Source organism: Ranitomeya variabilis, chromosome 1, assembly GCF_051348905.1.
Source record: "Ranitomeya variabilis isolate aRanVar5 chromosome 1, aRanVar5.hap1, whole genome shotgun sequence".
Taxonomy (NCBI): Eukaryota; Metazoa; Chordata; class Amphibia; order Anura; family Dendrobatidae; genus Ranitomeya; species Ranitomeya variabilis.
Window position 1 is genome coordinate 249,467,935 of NC_135232.1, and position 25,140 is coordinate 249,493,074.

At 43.8% G+C, this 25,140-nt stretch overlaps 1 protein-coding gene across 6 annotated transcripts in view; it reads left to right on the forward strand.

The window, feature by feature from the left end:
* SFSWAP (splicing factor SWAP) overlaps positions 1–25,140 on the forward strand; it is a 183,956-nt gene that overhangs the window by 109,100 nt on the left and 49,716 nt on the right. For all 6 annotated transcript variants that reach the window (XM_077293315.1, XM_077293317.1, XM_077293316.1 and 3 more), the window contains one exon: positions 21,833–22,083. In XM_077293315.1, coding sequence (XP_077149430.1) covers positions 21,833–22,083 — 251 coding nt within the window. The remainder of the gene's footprint in view (positions 1–21,832; positions 22,084–25,140) is intronic.

Consider the following 25,140-nt stretch of genomic DNA (forward strand, 5'->3'; position numbering starts at 1 on the left):
GCAGGTGTGCTGTGAGCGCCGACCACAGGGGGGCGCTCACAGCAGGCCTGCATCAGTAACCATAGAGGTCTCAAGGACCTCTATGGTTACTGTCCTGACACATCGCCGACCCCCGATCATGACTTCATTTCCGGCCGCCCGACCGGATGCTTTAGTTAAATGCCGCTGTCTGCATTTGACAGCGGCATTTAACAGGTTAATAGCGGCGGGTGAATAGCGATTTCACCCGCCGCTATTGCGCACATGTCCGCTGTACAAAACAGCTGACATGTCGCGACTTTGATGTGGGCTCAGCGCCGGAGCCGACATGAAAGGGGGATTCACTGCATGCGCAGTACATGTACGGCGCATGTCGTGAAAGGGTTAAGCATATGTAATGGGACAGTCGGGAGTCAATGGATCAACAACATATATACCATATCTTCGTATTATTCATTCCCAAAAAGGCCTTAAAAATACTGGTATTTTCCAACATGTGAAACACATATAATAAAAAATAGTAGAAATGCATTAAAACCAAAACACTGATGACTTTGCTACACCCAAGAGGGGAATAGAGTTATTTGGGGATGCATACCTGTAGATTAAAATCCAAATTTAATCCCCTAGGTTGTAATGACCCCAATGTGTAAATCCATCTCATCTCCTTTTTTCTAAGTATCAATAACCTATCTCCTCCTCTTCTTAATATTGGGACACTGTCAATCACCCTAAAACGTAGTTGGTTTACTGAATGTTTGTTATCCAAAAAGTGTTTAGGAATCGGTGAGTCCTGTCCTAATAGTACTTTTGTGTTTACTGATACTGTCCCATTACATATGCTTAATGTTTATCTGGTGATTTTCCGTGTTTTTCTTTTTTCTAAATCATTTGTTTAACCCCTTAACAACCGCCGATACGCCTTTTAACGGCGGCCGCTAAGGGTACTTAAACCACAGCGCCGTTAATTAACGGCGCTGTGGAAAAAGTGAATAGCGCCCCCCAGAGTCGGATTTTCTCTGGGGTCTCGGTTGCCGAGGGTAGCCGAAACCCCAGAGAACATTATTCGGGGGTTTTTTACCGACCCCCGAGTTGCGATCGCCGGTAATTAACCATTTACCGGCGGTCGCAACAAAAAAAAACAAAACGCGATTTGCCATTTAATTTCTCTGTCCTCCGATGTGATCGCACATCGGAGGACAGAGAAATAGGGTCCCCGATAGCCCCCCAATACTCACCTATCTCCCCCGGTGCTCCTCGTGGCTCCCGATGGGCGCCGCCATCTTTTTCCGGGTAAAAAATGGCGGGCGCAGTGCGCCCGCCGCCCGTCCCCCGGAAGATCTTTGGGGTCTCGGCTGCCCGGGGGTAGCCGAGACCCCAAAGAACATGATCGGGGTCGGTTTTTACCGACCCCTGTTTTGCGATCGCCGGTAATTAACTGTTTACCGACGACCGCAAAAAAAAAAAAAAAAAACGCGATCTGTAATTCTCTGTCCTCTGATGTGATCACACATCAGAGGACAGAGAAATAGGGGGATTCGGGGACCCTATCATACTTACCGGTGTCCCTGGGTCCTCCTGCGTCTCCTCCTGCCTGGAGAGACGAGTTGGGGCTAAAATTAGGGCTAGGGTTAGGGTTGGGACTAAATTTAGGGCTAGGGTTAGGCTACTTTCACACTAGCGTTTTTTGGCTTCCGTCGCAATGCGCCGTTTTGGAGAAAAAACGCATCCTGCAAAAGTGCTTGCAGGATGCGTTTTTCTCCATTGACTTGCATTAGCGACACATTGCGACGGACTGCCACACGTCGCATCCGTCGTGCTTTGGCAGACCGTCGGCACAAAAAACTCTACATGTAACGTTTTTTTGTGCGACGTGTCCGCCATTTCCGACCGCGCATGCGCGGCCGGAACGCCGCCTCCCCGCACCTCACAATGGAGCAGCGGATGCGTTGAAAAACAGCATCCGCTGCACCAGTTGTGCGGCGCTTACAGCGCTAGCGTCGGTACGTCGGCCCGACGCACTGCGACGGGCCGAGTACGACGCTAGTGTGAAAGTAGCCTTAGGCTTCTTTCACACTTGCGTCGGTACGGGGCGGTCGTAATGCGTCGGCCCGACGTACCGACGCACGTTGTGAAAATTGTGGGCAGCGGATACAGTTTTTCAACGCATCCGCTGCCCAGTCTATGTCCTGGGGAGGAGGGGGCAGAGTTACGGCCACGCATGCGTGGAAATGGCGGACGCGACGTACACAAAAAAGGTTACATTGAACTTTTTTTGTGACGACGTTCCGCCAAAACACAACGGATACAGTGCACGATGGACGCGACGTGTGGCCATCCGTCGGCAATACAAGTCTATGGGCAAAAAAGGCATCCTGTGGGCACATTTGCTGGATCCGTTTTTTGTCCAAAACAACGGATTGCGACGGATGCCACACGACGCAAGTGTGAAAGTAGCCTTAGGGCTAGGGTTGGGGCTAAAGTTAGGGTTAGGGTTAAATTTAGGGTTAGGGTTGGGGCTAAATTTAGGGTTGGGGCTAAATTTTGGGTTAGGGTTAGGGCTAAAGTTAGGGTTAGGGCTAGGGTTGAGGCTAAAATTAGGGTTGGGGCTAAAGTTAGGGTTAGGGTTGGGGCTAAAGTTAGGGTTAGAGTTGGGATTAGGGTTAGGGTTTGGATTAGGGTTGGTATTAGGGTTACATTTGGGATTAGGGATGGGATTAGGGTTACGTTTGGGATTAGGGTTGGGATTAGGGTTGGGATTAGGGTTGGGATTAGGGTTAAGGTTAGGGTTAAGGTTAGGGTTGGGATTAGGGTTAGGGGTATATTGGGATTAGGGTTAGGTTTGAGGTTAGGGTTGAGATTAGGATTAGGGGTGTGTTGGATTTAGGGTTTTGATTAGGGTTATGGTTAGGGTTGAGATTAGGGCTGTTTTGGGGTTAGGGTTGTGATTATTGTTAGGGTTGTGATTAGGATTATGGATTGGGTTGAGATTAGGGTTAGGGGTGTGTTGGGGTTAGGGTTGGAGTTAGAATTGGGGGGTTTCCACTGTTTAGGTACATCAGGGGTCTCCAAACATGACAGCCAATTTTGCGCTAAAAAAGTCAAATGGTGCTCCCTCCCTTCTGAGCTCTACCGTGCGCCCAAACAGTGGTTTACCCCCACATATGGGGCATCAGCGTACTCAGGAGAAATTGGACCCCATAAGTTGTTGTCCAATTTATCCCGTTACCCTTGTGAAAATAAAAACTTGGGGGCTAAAAATCTTTTTTGTGGAAAAAAAAATCTTTTTTATTTTCACTACTCTGCATTATAAACTTCTGTGAAGCACTTGAGCATTCAAAGTTCTTACCACATATCTAGATAAGTTCCTTAGGGGGTCTAGTTTCCAAAATTTGGTCACTTGTGGGGGGTTTCTACTGTTTAGGTACATTAGGGGTCTGCAAACGCAACATAACGCCCGCAGACAATTCTATCAAAGTCTGCATTCCAAAACGGCGCTCCTTCCCTTCCGAGCCCAGCCATGCGCCCAAACAGTGGTTTACCCCCACATATGGGGTACCAGCATACTCAGGAAAAATTGGACAATTTGGGTTAGGGTTGTGATTAGGGTTATGGCTAGAGTTGGGATTAGGGTTAGGGGTGTGTTGGGGTTAGTGTTGGAGTTAGAATTGAGGGGTTTCCACTGTTTAGGCACATCAGGGATCTCCAAACGCAACATGGCGCCACCATTGATTCCAGCCAATCTTGCGTTCAAGAGCCTTTCCGAGCCCCGACGTGTGCCCAAGCAGTGGTTTACCCCCACATATGGGGCATCAGTGTACTCAGGACAAACTGGGCAACAACTATTGGGGTCCAATTACTCTTGTTACCCTTGTGAAAATAAAAACTTGGGGGCTAAAAAATCTTTTTTGTGGAAAATAAAATATTTTTTATTTTCACGACTCTGCATTATAAACTTCTGTGAAGCACTTGGGCATTCAAAGTTCTCACCACACATCTAGATAAGTTCCATGGGGGGTCTAGTTTCCAAAATGGGGTCACTTGTGGGGGGTTTCTACTGTTTAGGCACATCAGGGGCTCTCCAAACGCGACATGGCGTCCGATCTCAATTCCAGTCAATTTTGCATTGAAAAGTCAAATGGCGCTCCTTTGCTTCCGAGCTCAGCCATGCGCCCAAACAGTGGTTTACCCCCACATATGGGGTGTCGGCGTACTCAGGACAAATTGTACAACAACTTCTGGGGTCCACTTTCTCCTGTTAACCTTGGTAAAATAAAAATTTGGAGGCAAAAAGATCATTTTTGTAGAAAAAATGCGATTTTTTTTATTTTCACGGCTCTATGTTATAAACTTTTGTAAAGCACCTGGGGGTTTAAAGTGCTCACCACACATCTAGATAAGTTCCTTAAGGGGTCTAGTTTCCAAAATGGTGTCACTTGTGGGGGGTTTCCACTGTTTAGGCACATCAGGGGCTCTCCAAACGTGACATGGCGTCCGATCTCAATTCCAGCCAATTCTACATTGAAAAAGTAAAATGACACTCCTTCTCTTCCAAGCTCTGCGGTGCGCCCAAACAGTGGTTTACCCCCACATATGGGGTATCGACGTACTCAGGAGAAATTGCACAACAACTTCTGGGGTCCATTTTCTCCTGTTAACCTTGGTAAAATAAAAAATTGGAGGTAAAAAGATCATTTTTGTGTAAACAAATGCAATTTTTTATTTTCACGGCTCTACGTTATAAACTTCTGTGAAGCACTTGGGGGTTCAAAGTGCTCACCACACATCTAGATAAGTTCCTTAAGGGGTCTAGTTTCCAAAATGGTGTCACTTGTGGGGGGTTTCCACTGTTTAGGCACATCAGGGGCTCTCCAAACGCGACATGGCGTCCGATCTCAATTCCAGCCAATTCTGCATTGAAAAAGTCAAACGGTGCTCCTTCACTTCCAAGCTCTGCGGTGCGCCCAAACAGTGGTTTACCTCCACATATGGGGTATCGGCGTACTCAGGAGAAATTGCACAACAAAATTTGTGGTTAAATTTCTGTTTTTACACTTGTGAAAATTAAAAAAAATGGTTCTGAAGTAAAATGTTTGCAAAAAAAAAGTTAAATGTTCATTTTTTTTTCCACATTGTTTCAGTTCCTGTGAAGCACGTAAAGGGTTAATAAACTTCTTGAATGTGGTTTTGAGCAGCTTGAGGGGTGCAGTTTTTAGAATGGTGTCACACTTGGTTATTTTCTATCATATAGACCCCTCAAAATGACTTCAAAGGTGATGTGGTCCCTAAAAAAAAGATGGTGTTGTAAAAATGAGAAATTGCTGGTCAACTTTTAACCCTTATAACTCCCTAACAAAAAAAAATTTTGTTTCCAAAATTGTGCTGATGTAAAGTAGACATGTGGGAAATGTTATTTATAAACTATTTTTCGTGACATATCTCTCTGATTTAAGGGCATAAAAATACAAAGTTTGAAAATTGCTAAATTTTAAAAATTTTCGCCATATTTCAATTTTTTCATAAATAATCACAAGTAATATCGCAGAAATGTTACCACTAACTTGAAGTACAATATGTCACGAAAAAACAATCTCAGAATCAGCGGGATCCGAAAAAGCGTTCCAGAGTTATAACCTCTTAGGCTACGTTCACACTAGCGTTGTGCGCCGCTGCGTCGGCGACGCAACGCACGCAAAAACGCGGCAAAACGCACGCAAAAACGCTGCGTTTTGCGACGCATGCGTCGGTTTTTGCCGAAAATCGGACGCAAGAAAAATGCAACTTGTTGCGTTTTCTTGGTCCGACGCTTGCGGCAAAAAAGACGCATGTGTGGCACAACGCAACAAAAAAAACGCATGCGTCCCCCATGTTAAGTATAGGGGGCGCATGACGCATGCGTCGCCGCTGCGTCGCCGACGCAAACCCGACGCACATTAGCTTAACGCTAATGTGAACGTAGCCTTAAAGTGACAGTGGTCAGAATTGTAAAAATTGGCTCGGTCATTAAGTACCAAATTGGCTCTGTCACTAAGGGGTTAAAGTAGCTTGTGTTTATTTATATAGGTTGCTAGGCAACCTGATAGGTGACCGTGTCAGAGTTTTTCTCCAATAGCGTCACCTTGGTAACCGGCTGTGTGTCCGCTGTGAGGGAAGCCATATGCGCGTCACCGGCGGGCGTACCTGTGTCGCGGTCATGTGATGTGGGCAGGTCCGTAGTGTGGCACGCTTGTGCTCCCATTATGCGGTTCACGCAGTGGGAGGGTTCGCATGCGTGTCATCACGGAGCGTGCCCATGTCGCGGTCATGTGATGGGGTGGGCCTACTGTGTGACGCGCCTGCGCTCTCTTGTTGCGGCTCTCGCAAGACCTGCGACCGAGCGGTGGAACCGGTGATGGGACGCAGGGTTATGATGTAGGTACGGATGTACTATGTAAGTTAACCTCTGATTGGCTCCCTAGGGCGCACTTGAATATATGTTAAGGTGGGACTGGTCGTCTCCGTCTTTAGCGCCGATGCCTTGGATACACCGGATTGGTCTGGAGGATTATCACACGAGCTCATTTATTGGTAGAACGTCACTATGGACACGGTGATGCCGGACTCTGATTCGTTCAACAGAAGATAAACATAGCATTAACTTTGCATTTTATAATGGTTTCACATTTACCTATACTGTGGGTTATATTTTATTGGTCACTTGTGATTATATGTTTGTCTGATGTATGTTATGTGGTGTATTTTTTAGTAGTTAGCAGCTTGATGGTGAATGGTGCCCTGCGTGGTATCCACACTATTTAAGCCGGCTTTTTGTATTCCTGTATATGCTTGAAAAAGACCAGATTCTGGTCGAAACATTGCTGTTTCATGGCGAAATAAATATTCTTTTTGATACTATTACACCTGGCTGGAGCGCTGTTCATCGATTTTTGGACTGTTTGGAGTATCCAGGATGGTTCCCTGGACATGGAACGGACGCCCCCTTGAGCGAGTGCTGTCAGCCCTCTCTTTTTTTCTATTATATGCATCCGTGATCCTGTCTGTCCAACCTCAATACTGTGGGAAGCTATAAATAGCTGTAAATTGGCTATACTTCTGACTCTCCTCGTTTCATTAACTAGATTAAAGTAATGTAGAAGTGAAAAAAATCTGTTAATTACTTTCAGAAATGGTGTAACTATATTTTTTTTCCACTTTCTAATATAAATTATCTGCATAGACAGCGCAGCAGAGTGCGTGTATTATGGAAGTCGCATGTCTGAAAATTGTGCGTGTGTATATGTATATATAATATGTTGAACATTTTAGTATTTTTAAAACTTTTGATTTTTATTACCTAAAACCAGAGCGTTGTATTTATCACACAACATGGTTAATAAATAACATTTCCCACATGTCTACTTTACATCAGCCTCATTTATGAAACCACCTTTTGACCCTTATAACTTCCTAACAGAAAAAAATGATCAGCAATTTCTCAATTTTCCAATTTTTTATAATACCAATTGTTTTAGGGACCACATCACATTTGAAATGACTTGAGGGGCCTGTGTGGCAAAAAAAATACTGAAAGATGACACAGTTTTAAAAATTGCACCCCTCCAAGTGCTAAAAACCACATTCAAGAAGTTTAGTAAGCCTTCAGGTGCTTCACAGGAATTAAAGCAAGGTGGAAAATAATACTTTTTCCCATAAAAATGCTGATTTAGCCCCAAATTTTGCAAATTCACAAGGGTAACAGGAGAAAGTGGACCATACAGTCTGTTGTACAATTTCTCCTGAGTACACCGATACCCCATATGTGATGGAAAACTATTGTTTGGGCACACAGCAGGGCTCAGAAGGGAAGCGGCCCAACTGAATTCTGGAGCTCCGTTTTGATCGGAATAGACTGCGGATGCCATGTCAGCCTTTGTCATGCCAGAACAGCAGAAACCTCCACAAGTGACCCCATTTTGGAAACTACACCTCTTCAGGAAATCATCACTACAATGTTGCCACGAGTTTTTAATTTTCAAAAGGGGTGATAAAAGAAAACGAACAGTAAAATTTACACAATTTCTCCTGAGTACACCTATACCCATGTGAGGTCGAAAACTACTTTTGAGGCACAGTGCAAAGCTCAGAAGGGAAGGAGAGCTGTATCATAGTGCAGATTTTACTGTTACTGTTTTAAGGTGCCATGACCCACTGTGAGAGCCCCTGAGGTGCCAGCACTGCAGCAGAACCCCCCATAAGTGACCTCATTTTACAAACTATACCTCTGAACAAATTCATCTAGGGGTGCAGTGATCATATTGACACGAGTGTGACAAAAGAATTTTATACCATTGGGCAGTGAAGAAAAAATATTACTATATTTTTCGGATTATAAGACTCACTTTGTTCTCCAAAATTTGAGAGGAAAATGGGGGTGCGACTTATAATCCGATCCCCTTTCCTATTGATTAACCCTTCCTTGGGCTTCGGGAAAATGGCCACCAGAGGTGGCGCATGCTCAGATTGAGAACACCAAGGCCCGCAGCCTTGCCTGGATCCCCCCTCCTCCAATCCCGAAGCCTGCAGCATCACCCCTCTCTTGAAGTAACGACCCCGTTTACTGTTTCCAGTTTATAATGTTTTATAACTGAGCGCTGACTTGATAGATTGTTAAACATTGTGTAGGAAGAGCTAGACTCATATTTGAGAGCGTTATGTTGTGGTTTTGATGACATGTACAATAGGTATTTTTTTCCCAATACTCTGCTGTTTTTTTCCTTTACTTTGAGTCCTATAACTGTCACTACTGTTGCAAGTAAACCCTTTGTACTTCGTTTCTGTTTAATATGCCTGTTACGGATATTACAAAATGTCAAGCATATGCAGTAAATAGATTAAAAGCATGCACATTTATGGAAATCCGAGTGCATGCTCATTCCATTTAGTTAGTCTCTGCTAATCGTGTTCATGATTTCATTAGCACCAATCAAAGCCGAAGCCCAGACACCTCTAGACCCAGCAGTCTGAGGGGGATAATGATGTATTCTAATTGCAAAATGAAATTGTCTTATCCTTCCTGACTGAACATATGATGGCAACAACCTGATTTCTGAGTATTACAGGATGTAATTGTCATAATGCCTTGCACAATCTTCTTCTAAAAGAAAAAAAAAAGGAATTTTTTTTGCAATGTGATGCTTCAAGCATTACATGCACATTTTAAAAGAAAAAAAAATGAGGTCTCCATATTAAAAATATTGGTGAACACTGGGGATGGGGTGGTGCTTGTTGATATTGGTGGTAAAATAAGCCACGGCACTCCCTGACGTCTGGAAGTTGCAAGTATTTTCTTATGAAATGGGCATACAGTGGGGGAAATAAGTATTTGATCCCTTGCTGATTTTGTAAGTTTGCCCACTGACAGACATAAACAGTCTAGAATTTTAAGGTTAGGTTAAATTTAACATTGAGAGAGAGAATATAAAAAATAAAATCCAGAAAATCACGTTGTATAAATTATGCAAATTTAATAAGTGTTTGATCCCTCTGACAAACAAGACTTAATACTTGGTGGCAAAACCCTTGTTGGCAAGCACAGCAGTCAGACTTGGAGTGGCCTAGCCCGTCTCCAGACCTTAATCCCATAGAAAACTTATGGAGGGAGTTGAAGCTCTGAGTTGCCAAGCAACAGCCTCAAAATCTTAATGATTTAGAGATGATCTGCAAAGAGGAGTGGACCAAAATTCCTCCTGACATGTGTGCAAACCTCATCATCAACTACAAAAAAAGTGAGACTGCTGTGCTTGCCAACAAGGGTTTTGCTACCAAGTATTAAGTCTAGTTTGCCAGAGGAATCAAATACTTATTTTTCACTGCAACATGCAAATAAATTCAAATAATTTATACAATGTGATTTTCTGGATTTTTTTATATTCTCTCTCTCAATGTTAAAATTAACCTATCCTTAAAATTATAGATGTTTATGTCTTTGTCAGTGGGCAAACTTACAAAATCAGCAAGGGATCAAATGCTTATTTCCCCCACTGTAAATGCAGTAGTATGGGACAAAAGGAGGGCTAACGTGTGGCATACTGCACCTCCTTCACTTTGCGCTCACTGTTTGCTTGCTCTCTTCACCATTGCATGCTTTTTTTTTTTTTTTCAGTAAATATATTTATTGAAATTTTAAACAGGAAAAACAGTAAAAAGAATCATTACAATGTCCAGAGCTATACATTACGTCTCTGAGAACACAGCAAAAGTGTAGTTGAACAAGAACTCTGGCACATAAAGGGTACATGGTTCTCATCTTGAGAATCACCTCGGGACATAGACTTATATACAAAATACAGAACCTGTAAGAAAAGCAATTGTAGAAGTAGGAGAAAGGAAAGAAAGAGAAAAAGAGGAAAAAAAAAGGGGGGGGGGGGAATGGGGGGAAAAGGGGAGTAAGGAGGGAGGGGGGTTAAGGGAGACCCAGCAATGTACACGCCCACGTATTGAGAATTATGAGTATGTACGCAGCCAAGTCAGGAACCCCGTGCTCTCCTTGAAGGATTGCCAGAGGAACCAGGTGCGCCCCTGGTCATATGCAGCATCACCATCACCCGCCACCAGCGACTCCAGACGATGTAATCTATCCATTTCAGCTATCCATTCCTCCGTGGAGGGGACCTCAGTAGACCTCCAATGCCGGGGAATAACTGCCCTGGCAGCTATTAGGCAAAATCTCAGGATCCCCTTTTTAACGGAAGCTATCGAACTGGGTATCAGGGACAGTAGGGCCATTTGGGGGGAGGGCTCGTGGCGGACCCCTGTCATCAAGTGAAAGGCATCGAAAACTGAGTTCCAGAAGGGTTGCATGGGACCACAGGACCACCAAACATGAAGCATAGAGCCCGTGGCGGAGCCACATCTCCAGCAGGCGTCCGAGATCTCCGGGTTAATCCTGTGGAGAAAGGTGGGACACCTATACCAGCGTGTCAGTAATTTATAATTCCTCTCCTGCGCCTGACTGGACATCGTCATCTTATGTGCAAGAGTGAAAATTTTCAGACTATCCGCCTCAGAAAAGGTGATCCCCAGGTCCCTCTCCCAAGCCTCCATAAATCACAGCGTAGTAGGGGAAGTGAATTCAAGACCAGGCCATAGAGCACCGAAACCACGTGGGAGGGACCCTCGGTAGGGAGCATCAGGGACTCAAATGGCGTCAGCTCCCCCATCGGCACGCTGGAAAGAAAGCTCCGCAATTGCAGAAACTCTAGCCAGGACAGCGGTGTTGTAAGATCAGAACCTCGTAACCCCCGCACGCCGGAGAGCCCCGCAAGCTTATCCTTCACCTGACCCAGTCCCACCCCGTCAAGTCGTGACCAACACAGATGCGTAGATCTATTCATTGCTGGGGGAAAAGCCGGATTGTCAAAAATGGGACTCAGTCTGCTCAATCGGGAGGTCAGGCGTAATTTCACATAGGATCTATCTCAAAACAATCTGTGTGAGTGGAGCTAAACTCGACACAGGTGGGTGTCCGGTCCCCCCCAGCCAAGGCAGCCAGTACAAAGAAGAGGGCGATAAAAGTTTCTCCAGAAGCACCCACTGTTTATGAGCATCACTGAACCTCCAGTCGACAATCCTAGAGAGCAAGACTGCCTGGTAATAACGTTTAAAATCAGGAAGGCCTACCCCACCCTTAGTCTTGGGTCTCACTAACACTGAGAATCGAGTCCGCAGCTTCTTAGTTCCCCAAATAAAGCTATTGATGGCCGACTGCAGGCGCCTAAAAAAGCAATCCGGAACCTGCACTGGAGCAGTCTGAAAGAGATAGAGGAATCGGGGTAAAATATCCATTTTGACCACTCCCACCCGTCCGAACCAAGATAGCTGAGGTCTGCCATACCGTTTAAGGTCCAAGATAGTTTTCTGCAAGAGCGGGACGTAGTTCAGAGCATATGTTGCGCTAATGTCAGCAGGTATTAAGACTCCTAAATATTTTAAGGCGTCGGTCTTCCACTTAAAAGAGAAGGACGACTGGAGCTGAGAGACTAGGTTATCAGGCAGGGAGATATTGAGCGCCTCCGTCTTGGAGTAGTTGACTTTAAAGTTTGAAACCTCCCCGAACCTACGGAACTCTCGGAGAAGTACAGGAAAAGCCACGGTCGGGTTGGTAATGTACAGCAATAAATCATCCGCATACAGGGATATCTTAAACTCATGTTGGCCAATCCGCAGACCCTCAACATCAGGTGTCTACCGTAATGCCACTGCCAGATGCTCCATCGCAAGGATATAAAGTAAGGGGGAAAGGGGGCAACCCTGACGGGTCCCCTTTCTTATGTCAATGGGCGGGGAAAGGGTGCCGTTCACTCTAAGACGGGCCGTAGGCCTATGATACAGAGCAAAAATCCTCTCCAACATGTTAGGTCCCACTCCCAGTTGTTTCAGGGAGGCACATAGAAAGGTCCAGCCTAGGCGATCAAACGCCTTCTCAGCGTCAATAGATAATAAGCATGCTGGTACCTTTCCTGTGCGCATGTACGAGGTCAGAAGCAACGTCTTCACCGTGTTACTATTGCATGCTTGACACAGTGACTGCATGATAAAGACCCAGAAGGGATCAAAACGTCCTTTATTTCATCGCTCATGTACCGTATTTTCCGGCGTATAAGACTACTTTTTAACCCCTAAAAATTGTCCCAAAAGTCGGGGGTCGTCTTATACGCCAGGTACGGCATGTGCAGGGAGCGATCCTGGATGTTCCCAGGGTCTGAAGGAGAGGATCAGGCCCTGGGATCCATATTCATGTAAAAAATAAAGAATAAAAATAAAAAATATGTATATACTCACCCCTCCGAGAAGCCTGGCTGTCACCGCTGCAAGCGTCTGCCTCCGTTCCTAAGAATTGCAGAGCGTGAAGGACCTTCGATGACGTCACGGTCAGGTGATCGGTCACATGAGCGGTCACAGACCAATCACAGGACTGCGACGTCATCGAGGGTCCTTCATGCTCTGCAATTCTTAGGAACGGAGGCAGACGCTTGCAGGAGTGACAGCCAGGCTTCTCGGAGGGGTGAGTATATACATATTTTTTATTTTTATTCTTTATTTTTAACATGAATATGGATCCCAGGGCCTGAAGGAGAGTCTCCTCTCCTTCAGACCCTGGGAACCACACGCCGTATAAGATGACTGGGCGTATAAGATGACCCCCGTCTTATACAGCAGGCATATCCCAAATTCCATATTTTATATGGAAAAGTTGGGGGTTGTCTTATACGCCCAGTCGTCTTATACACCAGAAAATACGGTACCTTTATCCCACATTACTGCTTTTGTGCTTATTTCACAATAAATGACTTGTCTCCATGGTAAGCCTACGGTCGCTCTGTAGGCAGACCCTGCAACTATGCCAGATTCGACATTACGGTCCGAGTATAAGCCACAATGCACAGACTGTCCACGTTTCCTGACTCAGAATTGACATCCTCATAGGCGTATATGAGACTGTCAGGTTTGGATCAGGAGCCCCTGAACAGTCTGTGCATCACTGTCTGTTCCCTTAAGGCCTCTTTCACACGTCCGTCTTTTAGCTCCCGTCGAAATCCGTTGATTTTTGAAAAAACAGGATCCAGCAAATTTCTCTGCTGGATCTTGTTTTTTCCCATAGACTTGTGATGACCTTTTATTTCATCCGTCGTGCACTGGATCCGTTGGAAAATTGCTGTCCGTCGGGCGGAGAAAACGTTCAGATGAACGTTTTTTGTGCACATCGGAAAATCGCTCAGCGACGGTTCCTGCACCGTCCATCATTTGCTATAATGGAAGCCTATGGACGCAGGATCCATCGCTGACTGTCAAAAGCAGGAATCCAGCGACTGGTTCCGTCTTTTGAAACTGAGAATGCATGGAAGAATTTCCAGCCAGGGAAATTTGCTCTCTCTCGCTCTCTGTCTCTCTCTCTCGCTTTTTACTATTGATGCTGCCTATGCAGCATCAATAGTAACAAGATATAATGTTAAAAAAAAAAAGAAAAAATCGCAATATTCTTACCTTCGGGCGTCCTGTGCAGCGTTACCGATGCTAGGGATGCTCCCGGCAGCTAGCGTTCCCAGTAATGCATTGCGAAATGACCTGATGACGTTGTGGTCTCGCGAGAGTATACACAACCCAGGTTAAATTTTTAACCCGGGTTGTGTATACGTTTTCGCAGTGGAAAACCGCTGCGAAGACGCATACACAACAGGTGCACATAGTCTCGACGGGTCCAGTTTTTTACAATCTGCACAGGATCCGTCATTTCAGCATTTTGACGGATCCTGTGCAGATTGTAAAAACGGAAGTGTGAAAGCAGCCTAACACACAGATGTGCCAGTGCTTCATTACGGTGCTTGCATTTAAAGGGGTGTTCCCATCTCCAAAATCCTATCCCAATATGTAGCAGGTGTAATAATAATAATGTTAGTAAAGGCCTTCAATTAGAAATGTAATAGTTTTTTGATTCTCTATCTTTCCTCATGTGCAAGCACTGCAGCACCTTAGGTATTCATGGCTATGTCCATTGATAAAGTGACAGCTTAAAAAATTGCTCGAGAGGCATTCAGATCCTTTATCTGGTGCCTTTTCCAGACTTTCTGCAGCTTTGCAACTTAATGGAGTTTATGCACCAGATCTAATGAAGGACATAGCTGCTATGAAACCCATACCTATTAGGATTTTTTTATTTTTTTGCTTCCTGTGTTATGAAAAAACAAAATCAGCGTAATTCCATATTCTAATTGGGGTGCTTGCCATGGATCACATGGCCCAGTAGTTAAACAAATGTGCGCTCCTTCATCTTTGGTGATTGACGGCGCTGCTTGCAGTCTGTGCTCCGGCAAGTGTGTGCAATACAGCCGGTCTCCTGTGGCGATTCTCCGCTTGCAGTATTCCACCATACATCGGCACAGGGGTTCCCTGCAGCTCAGCAGTGCAGACCCAAGGAACACTGCATGGACTTTTCTAGTCTTTCAGAAGCGCGGTGTCTTTATAGAATGGTTCCTGCTGACTCATTCTTGGTTTCCTATCCTTTCTTCTCCTGCCGTCTTCCAGAACATCATCTCGGCGTCAATGATCTTTTCTTCTTCCTAATTACTTTAGTTTACTTGAATACCAGAACTGCTGAATACTTGTGACTAGTCTGTTATTCAGCGGAGAGGAAGCACCGTGCTGTTTGTGTTGTGCAATTTGCTCATCAATTAGCTCCTGGAAGAAAGAACTCTGAGAAATAAAATGCTACAATTGTACAATTAGTGAACCTGGAAGAGGAACTAATTTTAGTTTTTTTTCTAACGAGGCTGTTGTAGGGGCCACTGCTGGTGAAAGATTTATGGGGTACTTCCATTATACTTGAATAGTCAGTAATCCTGTGCAACTCTCTTGAAATTAAAGGGATCTTAAACCCTTTTTTTTTTTTTTTTTCCTTCATTATTCTGTAGGCTTGCTTAACTTTCCCACTGCCTCTCTGCTACCCCACAAAATTCTCTTTATTTTGCTTCAGTGGCGATGTCACAAATACAGCACTTATCAACTGCAGCCAATCACTGGGCTCAGCAGTTTTATCTTCATCACGTACTGCACGGTCCGTGATGTGACCGCCGCTGCCGCCATGTGATCAACCCGCCTGTGCAGCAGAGGAGAGGTGGCGCTAAAGCAGCAAGGGAAAATTAAAGGGAACCGGTCACCAGTTTTGTCCTGTGTGAATTAAAACTATGACCTTAATCAGCACTGCAGTCCTTCAGTGGTTGTATAACCCCCTGACTCCCCCTGTTTACACCCAAAAACCTTTTGACGTTCTCCAGCTCTGTATGTTAATCCTGTCTGTCCGGTCCAATGGGCGTGGTTTCTATAGTCGCCGTTATCCTGCTGTACTTGACGTGGCTAACGCCTCTTACGTCATCCACACAGCCCGGTGAAAGCCTGCACAGAGAACTCGCCAGCTCACCCTGGCGCACTATGCTCTGCCCTACTGCAGGCATAGCCTGAATCATAACGGCACATGCGCATTGATGTTTTAAGCTCTGCTCGCAATAGGCCAGAGCACAGTGCACAGAGCAGGAGAACTTCAAAAGGCTTTTTTGGGTTATACAGGGGGAGTCAAGGGGGTTATTTAACCATTACTGGACTGCAGCACAGGTGCTGATTAAGGTTTAAGTTGACAGAGGACAAAACTGGTGACCAGTTCCCTTTACGCTCATTTTGTAAACCCGTATAATGAAAAATGCAGGTAGAAACCCTTTTAAAATGAAAAGCATATTGTGATATTTTCCAGTCAGAAGTTTTGTCAGCCTAGCAATTTCGTCAAAGCCGAGTTCCCTTTGCAGGGATCTCGGTATGCAAATTCTTTCACATTGTTCCCTTCCCCCATTTTTGCATAGATCATCATAATACACTTATAAGGGTTTGTGGCTATTTTATGAATCCTGTGAAGGAATTTACTTTACCGAACAAGTCCCCGATGAGTAACATTTCCAAAAGTTTTGAGACGCATAATAAAATATTTAGATTTTTATATACTACCACGATAAAACAAGACATAAATCTTGATTGCACTCCGCCAGAACAAAAGCCTGTTCACGTTGGCTTTTAGTGTAGCCTAGAACAGGTTTACAATAATTAGCTTGGGTTTGGCAAGTGTGTAAGTTCATAGAGTTTTCGTGTCCTCGGCCGCCTCATCAGAATCATTGATACAAAAGCAATTAGAAACGCCTGCGACAGCCCTCTAAAACATACTCTGCCTACTATTGATTTTGTGTATGCAGCTTGAAGTCGAACTGATGGATGAGGAGGAAAGCCGGCCAATTCTTACGGGAAAAGCAACTTAAAACTCCGTTTTAACTGTATTGACTTTGAGGCCCTAGTGTTTATGCAGGCAGATGTATTCACAAACTGTAGATTGTTTTTAAATTGCTGTCATGGTTTTATAGATTTGCGTTCGTACTGGGGACATGGTGTTAAATTGTTTCCAAAAGTGACCTAAAGATATTTTAACTTAGTTACTGCAATTTGTCTTACTCTACCTTTTTCAGGAGTAGATGAATTGTTTATATTTTTTTAACAAAACATTTCTAGAACTACAAAACCTTACTTTACAAAGGTGCTTTCACATTGCGTCTTGGCACCGTTTATTGGTCCTGTCGGGGCTTATGTCTGATCCCTCTGTAAAACTGGATTTTTGCATATGCGCAGATGGGGCCATAGGCTATAATAGTACCGACATGAGAAAATGATACACACTCGCCGAGTGTACGCCTACTGGAGATGGACTCCCTTACCCCTGAGGAAGCTACATCACATTTTCATCTCTTATTCATTATTTTTCCTTTCTTCAACTTAGGTTGGATAACTTTCCACCTAACGCAATTTTCCCTGATTTTTGGGGTTCACCATTTTGGTTAGGTTTGTCTGGCTTTTGTTGCTATGATTGTGATCCTATATAGCTCAATATTGGACATTTCCCTCTTGTATATAATTTTTCCTGCATTGTTATACTTCTACATTCTGTGGCATGAGTGTTTACTTTTGTACTAGGTTTGTTCGGCTTTGATATTTATTATAGTGATCCTGTACAGCTCAATATTGGACTTTCCTTCCTTTCATATAATGTTTTCTGTATTGATGTGTTGATGTGTTTATACTTTCCTCATCATGATGGTGGTTTGAATCTAATTCTTTATTATTTTCTGTTTTGTACTTATCATCCGTTTTTTGTTTTTTTTGTTTTTTGGATGCCTGGGTTGTTGCTATTATTTGGCAGATGAGGACAGGTGTTGGCCTTATTACAGTACCTCACCTTCAGCCATTGGCTTTTTAAATGTTTTTAACCTTTTTGTGTCTCGTCACTTGTCTCATGTTATTTGTAAGTTAATAAAAATTCTATTTATATGTATATATAATATTTTTTTTTTTTTTTTTTTTTTGTACTATTCCCTTCAAGTATTTGCTAGGCAACTGGTTCCCTCAAAATTCCTCCTTTTTCAAGCTTTTGTTTGCATGGTTGCAACCTCTTCAGTATGATCATTAATAGTATAGTTTAACTATCTAATTACATTAATTTTGTTGTAATGTTATTCTTAGACGTCTGGTTTATTGGTAAAATGTGGCCCGTTTTCTTCTGGAATAACATGTTTTCTTAAAGCCAAAATCTTTTTTTCAAAACACCCGTGGAAAAGAGACTATAAAATACTTAAGCAAAAATAAAAATCTATTTTAGTAATTTAAATTAACAATGAAAGGCTGGTTTCACAGGTCTCCTAACCTAAACTCAAGAGCCTCGTTTATGCCCATGGGGCTGTCAAGTTGTGGTCAGGAGAACCGCTGCCAGTCAGTACATCGCAATACGTACGTGGACCATGAAACCGGACTAGGGATGTACTACTTAATGAGACACATCTTCAGTTCTTAGGTTTGAGCTTTGGGAATTGCCTGCTGTCCTTCTCGACTTTTGCAAATTAACCATAACTTGTAATTCTGAACATTTTTGTTACAGACGATAAAAGATCGGTTTAGGTAACAGACACTATAGTTCTGGTCTCCTTAACTTTTTTTTTTCTTCTGGAAATTAGGTAGCTGTTGCTCCTAGAAGGATAGGGGCACACTTCACATGTGCACCTTGCCTACAGTATACATCGGGAGCTTTTCCTGACAAACACTGTAATGTCACCATAAGCGACTTCTCACTATCTAGTCAAAGGTGTGTTCTTTATGCCTCGGTTTGGCTGATTGTGTGTGTGCGTGCGTGCGGTGGACGGATGCCTTGTCATCCATACTGAGTGTGCACACTGTCAGGACCATATACCTCCTGTTTGTTTGCTCTGCCAGGACTGAGCCTGAAGCCTCATTCAGAAGTCTGTGTTGCATATGTGTTTTGTTTTTTTTTGCTTGTTTTTTTCATAAATAGAACCACATACCCATTATCTATGTCTTTCCATGGGCAGCATGTCCGTCGAAATCTCACATTGACATGTGGGTTTTTGCCGGCAGCATAGATAACAAGGGTCTAAACATGTCTCGGTCTGTGAAAACACGTACAGCACACGGATGGCTTCCATGTGCTATCCGTATTTAACATTGCAAGAGATAGAATCAATGAAAAACACTGATGACACAATGATGGTGCAAACAGACACATGGACTATACACTGATGGTACAAACACACAGACTATACACTGGTACAAAAGGACTGTATATTGATGGTACAAGCAGACGCGCTGACTGTATACTGATTGTACAAGCAGACGGTATACTGATGGTACAATCGGACGGTATACTGATGGTACAATCGGACGGTATACTGATGGTACAATCGGACGGTATACTGATGGTACAATCGGACGGTATACTGATGGTACAATCGGACGGTATACTGATGGTACAATCGGACGGTATACTGATGGTACAAGCGGACGGTATACTGATGGTACAAGCGGACGGTACACTGATGGTACAAGCGGATGGTAGATGATGGTACAAGCGGACGGTACACTGATGGTACAAGCGGACGGTACACTGATGGTGGTACAAGCGGACGGTACACTGATGGTGGTACAAGCGGACGGTATACTGGTGGTACAAGCGGACGGTATACTGGTGGTGGTACAAGCGGACGGTATACTGATGGTACAAGCGGACGGAACACTGATGGTACAAGCGGAAGGTACACTGGTGGTACAAGCGGACGGTATACTGGTGGTGGTACAAGCTTACGGTATACTGGTGGTGGTACAAGCGGACAATATACTGGTGGTACAAGCGGATGGTATACTGGTGGTGGTACAAGCGGACAGCATACTGGTGGTGGTACAAGCGGACGGCATACTGGTGATGGTACAAGCAGATGGTATACTGATGGTACAAGAGGACACGCTGACTGTACCCTGGTGGTAAAAACAAAATGATCTCTTTAAAGCAACCTGTCGGCATTGTTTTGCATATGGAAGTAGTCGTATGGCTGTGTAGGTTCTTGTTTCATTCAGAAAAAGTTACATTTTTTGTAGAGAGATCTCATGTGACAGTCATGGGAAATCCAGTATAGAATCCATATACAAATTGGGTGGAGAGCCATACACCCCCAGTGTACTCCCAGCCTGATTTGCATATGGCTTTTATGCTATACTAGATGGTGGTCCGATTCTAACGCATCAGGTATTCTAGAATATGCATGTCCTCGTAGTATATTGCCCAGCCACGTAGTATATTGCCCAGCCACGTAGTATATTGCCCAGCCACGTAGTATATTGCCCAGCCACGTAGTATATTGCCCAGCCACGTAGTGCCACGTAGTATATTGCAGAGCCCACATAGTATGTAGCACAGGCCACGGAGAATATTTCACAGCCCACGTAGTATATTGCACAGTCCACGTAGTATATTGCACAGCCCACGTAGTATATTGCACAGCCCACGTAGTATATTGCACAGCCCACGTAGTATATTGCACAGCCCACGTAGTATATTGCACAGCCCACGTAGTATATACTCACCTTCCGTCCGCAGCTGTCACCGTCGCATGTGATGTGATGTTTCCTGCTGTCGCGGTCGTCATCACTGACCGCGGCCGCTAATTTAGTCCTCGGCTTTTGGCCGTGGTAGGCCCAAGAGCGCCCATGGTCCCGGCTGGCTCCGCCCTCCTCATGGCGACTCCGCCCCCTTTGCAGCACTTCTGGACGGGCCTGTACGGAGTGGGCGGGGACTCGCTCTGCATACTTCCTGGCCTCCCCTGCCCTTTTGTCTACGCCCACTGGCTGGGAGCGACCAATGAATATCCGCGACAGACAGACGGAGGTGCCCCTTAGACAATTATATAGATCGATTTCACATGGCCACCACATTGGATTTCTACAAAGTTATATTTTTTTATTGGGGGACAAGCACATACATATACAGCTGTACCACTACTTCCATATGTAAACATGTGCTGACTGGTTCCCTTTAATTCTGAATTCCAGTAAATAGCAATTTAATAATTGTTACTTTTAGGCAGTAATGTTAAAGACTAATTTGCAATTTTAAGGCTTAAAACTAAAATGTTATGACAGCAAAGCTTCAATTTAAGCAATGTTGTAGTATGGAAATGAGACTGTAGAGTAAATGAAGGGTAATTATGGCAGCATGTTAATAAACACATCCTTTCATGAGGGTGGAAAGACTCCACTTTGTGCGGTTATGATTTTCACTGCAAGCTCGGAGTATCATTTGTGCATTTTTTTGCCTTCATCTCCATTTTCCTTTCCATCAGAAAGGAATAAGATGAAAAAGAATAGTGTTCGTAATCTCTTAAATGGATTACTTGGCTAAACTTGCGTCTGAAATAGGATGAAATGTTAACGTTTCCCCTTAATCCATTGATACTACTGCTGTGATTTACTCTTACTAAAATATGTAATCCCGACCTGCTGAGTGGTGTTGCATAAGTAGGTGATGTTTTATGCCCACTATGTTTTTCTTGTGTAGTTCCTTACATGCTTGTTTGCAAGCACAGAAGAAAGATGTGAGAGATGGAGCGGTGAAGTGAGTCTGCAGAGATTAATAGGACTGCTGTGCAGTCTCCAGGGATAGACTGGTCCAAAGATAAATGTGTCCAGCAATGAAATACAGCCCAAATGCTAGCTTCAGTATCCACAGACCTGTTAGACCATCCTGGACTTTCACATTGTCCTATAGTTTGGATGTTTCAGCATTAACAGCCCATCATCCTAACGCCCCAAAGGACACATTAGCATTTAACAATGTTAGTACTGTCTTCAGAAGAGATTTAGCAAATGTATGAGTCTCCCGTTTTCTTTTAATGTCCCTATATTTTTCTACATTATCACTTGGTCTAACAGATTCTCTTGTCTGTTTTAGGATATGGACGCCATGAGTTGTGATTTCCTCCCAGAGGACATCATTGTGCCTACAACAGAGTACCCTGTGACATCAAGGTCTCCAATTCGTGAATATCCACGTGACGAAAAGGAGAAAAAGAAGAAAAAGAGGAAGAAACGATCCAGATCAAGATCTCGATCACCAAAGATGTATTATGAGTCCAAATCCCGGTCTCATTCAAAAGTGAAGCATTCTCTTCCCACAGCGTACCGAACAGTGAGGCGTTCCAGGTACATCCGTCATGTCCTCTGCCTTTCTCATTCGCTCCACTGTTAGTCCGGTTTGTCAGATGTGCGGTGCTATGTGAAAATTTGCTTTTGTTGTACAGTTAGCTGCAGAAGTATATCTTCCGTGACCAAATCTTTTTAATTTGCACTCTGCATGCCATTATTTTTTATTTCCACTTTCCACTCTAATTAAAGAGGTAGAACAAAAATATCATGTGAAACGTTTAGGAATTGCAACCATTTTTCTACAAAGCCTCCTCATTTCAGGGCTCAACAGTAAAAGTACAAGTTAACATTACTATAAATAAAATGTTCAGTTTTACTACTTTTGTAGACAATGCTTTACAGACAGTGACAGCCTAAAGCAGTGTTTCCTGAACTCCAGTCCTCACGAACCCCACAGTCCATGTTTTCAGTATTTCCATAGTGTTGAACAGGTGAGAGAATTCCTGATGCCTTGATGATACTTCCACCATCTATGCAATACTAAGGAATTCCTGAAAACATGACCCGTGAGGACTGGAGTTTGGGAAACACTGGCCTAAAGTCATGGACACTACCAGACACTGGGTTTCCTCATTTGTGATGCTTTACCAGGTCTTTACTGCAGCTGACATCAGTTGTTCCTTGTTTGTGGGTCTTTCTGCCTTGAGTTTTGTCTTAAGCATGTGAAATACATGCTCGATGGGGTTGAGATCTGGTGATTGACTCGACTATAGCAGAATATTCCACTCCTTTGCCTTAAACTCCTGGGTTGCTTTTGCAGTGCTTTGTGTCGTTGTCCATCTGTACTGTGACTATTTGTCCAATCAACCATGCTGCATTTGGTGGCATCTAAGCATAGTATAACCCTATACACTTCAGAATTTTTCCGGCTGCTTCTGTCTTCAGTCACATCATCAATAAACACCAGTGCATTAGTGCCATTAGAAGCTTTGCATGCCCATGATATCACACTGCCTCCACCATGTTGTCCAGAGGATGTGGTCAGCTTGGGATCATGAGCCGTTCCAAGGCTTCTCTATACTTTCTTCTTCCCATCATTCTGGTACAGCTTGATCTTGTTTCTTTTATAGAACTGGGCTGGCTTCATTTCTGTTTTTAAGGCTAATCAATGGTTTGCACCTTGTGATGAAACCGCTGTGATGAAATAACGAGAAGACATGAAGTCTTCTCATTATGACCGATTTGTATACTGAAACACCTACTGTACTTCTTGGAGAGTGTTCTTCACTTGGGAGGATGCTGTGAAGAGCTTTTTCTTCACTATGGAAAGGATTCTGTGATCATCCACCACTGTTGTCTTTCATGGATGTCTAGTCCTTTTTAAGCTCCCAAGCTCAACACTGCTCTCTTCTTTTTTTTTTTTTTTTTTGCAGTTAAGTACGGTATGTACTAAACTGTTGATTTGGCCACTCCTTATGTTTTTTTCTTTTCTTCAGCCTGCTGATGGTCTGTTTCTCCTCTATTGAGAGCTTCTTTGACCATATGTTGTGGGTTCACAGCAACAGCTTCCAAATGCAAATGCCACACCTGGAATCAGCTGCAGACTTTTTACCTGCTTAACTGACGATGGATACGCGAGGGAATAGCCCATTAAAGAGATTTTGGGATAATTGTTCAATTACTTTTTGATCCCTTTTAAAAAGCGGCAGCTACATATTAAATAGCTGTAATTCATAAACCCTTACTCTAGTTAAATTAAAGCTGAGTGTCTGTACTTTAAACCCATATTGATTATATAACTGCATCTTGATTGTTTTGGTAAACCGCTAAGATGCCAAAATTCGTCACTGTCCAAATGTTTTTGGACCTAAATGTGCACATGATATTTCAGTGCCAAGGATGCATTATGGTGATATGAGCACTGGCAGTCTTACTTGGGCACAGTTTGGAGACTGAGGACCCGGTGCCACCCTGACATTGGATTGCTCTTGACATGCTCTGTTTAATTTAAAAATAAAAATATTTGTTCCTTGAAGTTCCAGTTTTGCTTCCCCGCATTGTAACCTTGTAAGGCAGATGTGATAAATATTGGTAGCTGCCCTAATGTACCGCATTTACCAATGCCAATTAGTAATTGATAATTATCTCTTTGGTCATAATCTTCATATTTGTATGTCCTTTATCTATTTTATAAATTGACACAAGGTTAGAGAAGCAGCTTTTCTCTTGGTACTCAGGTTTCCCAAGGAAGCACAGATGTCCCATAGTCCATATCTTTAGATATCCTGTTTTTTCCTTTTTTTGTCTTTAGTGTTATTGACTGCTACTTAAATGCTTTTCATCCAAGCAAGGTTAGTCATTACTATTACTTATACACCCACACAGCCTTTATGGTGTGATAAGTGAATGAACCTTGCCTTATACAAAACACTCGCAGAATGTACAGAATTTGCTCTTGGCTTTTTAGCAGAATATCTACGATGTTCTGACAGCCTTTTCTAATGGTTGGGCACCCTACCATCATTGTGGACATTAGACTGAAAGCAGCTGCCTGACTGACGCCGCTTAACTTTCCTCTTCCTTGTCTAGTACCATTTATATGAACCTGCGTTGATGATCTTTGCTTATGTTCCATATTTTGGAAGACTTAAGGTACCTTCACACGAAGCGACGCTGCAGCGATAGCGACAACGATGCCGATCGCTGCAGCGTCGCTGTTTGATCGCTGGAGAGCTGTCACACAGACCGCTCTCCAGCGACCAACGATGCCGAGGTCCCCGGGTAACCAGGGTAAACATCGGGTTGCTAAGCGCAGGGCCGCGCTTAGTAACCCGATGTTTACCCTGGTTACCAGCGTAAAAGTAAAAAAAAAAAACTGCACATACTTACATGCGTCCCCCAGCGTCTGCTTCCTGACACTGACTGAGCTCCGGCCCTAACAGCAGAGCGGTGACGTCACCGCTGTGCTTTCACTTTCACTTTAGGTGCCGGCGCTCAGTAAGTGTCAGGAAGCGGACGCTGGGGGACGCATGTAAGTATGTGCTGTTTGTTTTTTTTACTTTTACGCTGGTAACCAGGGTAAACATCGGGTTACTAAGCGCGGCCCTGCGCTTG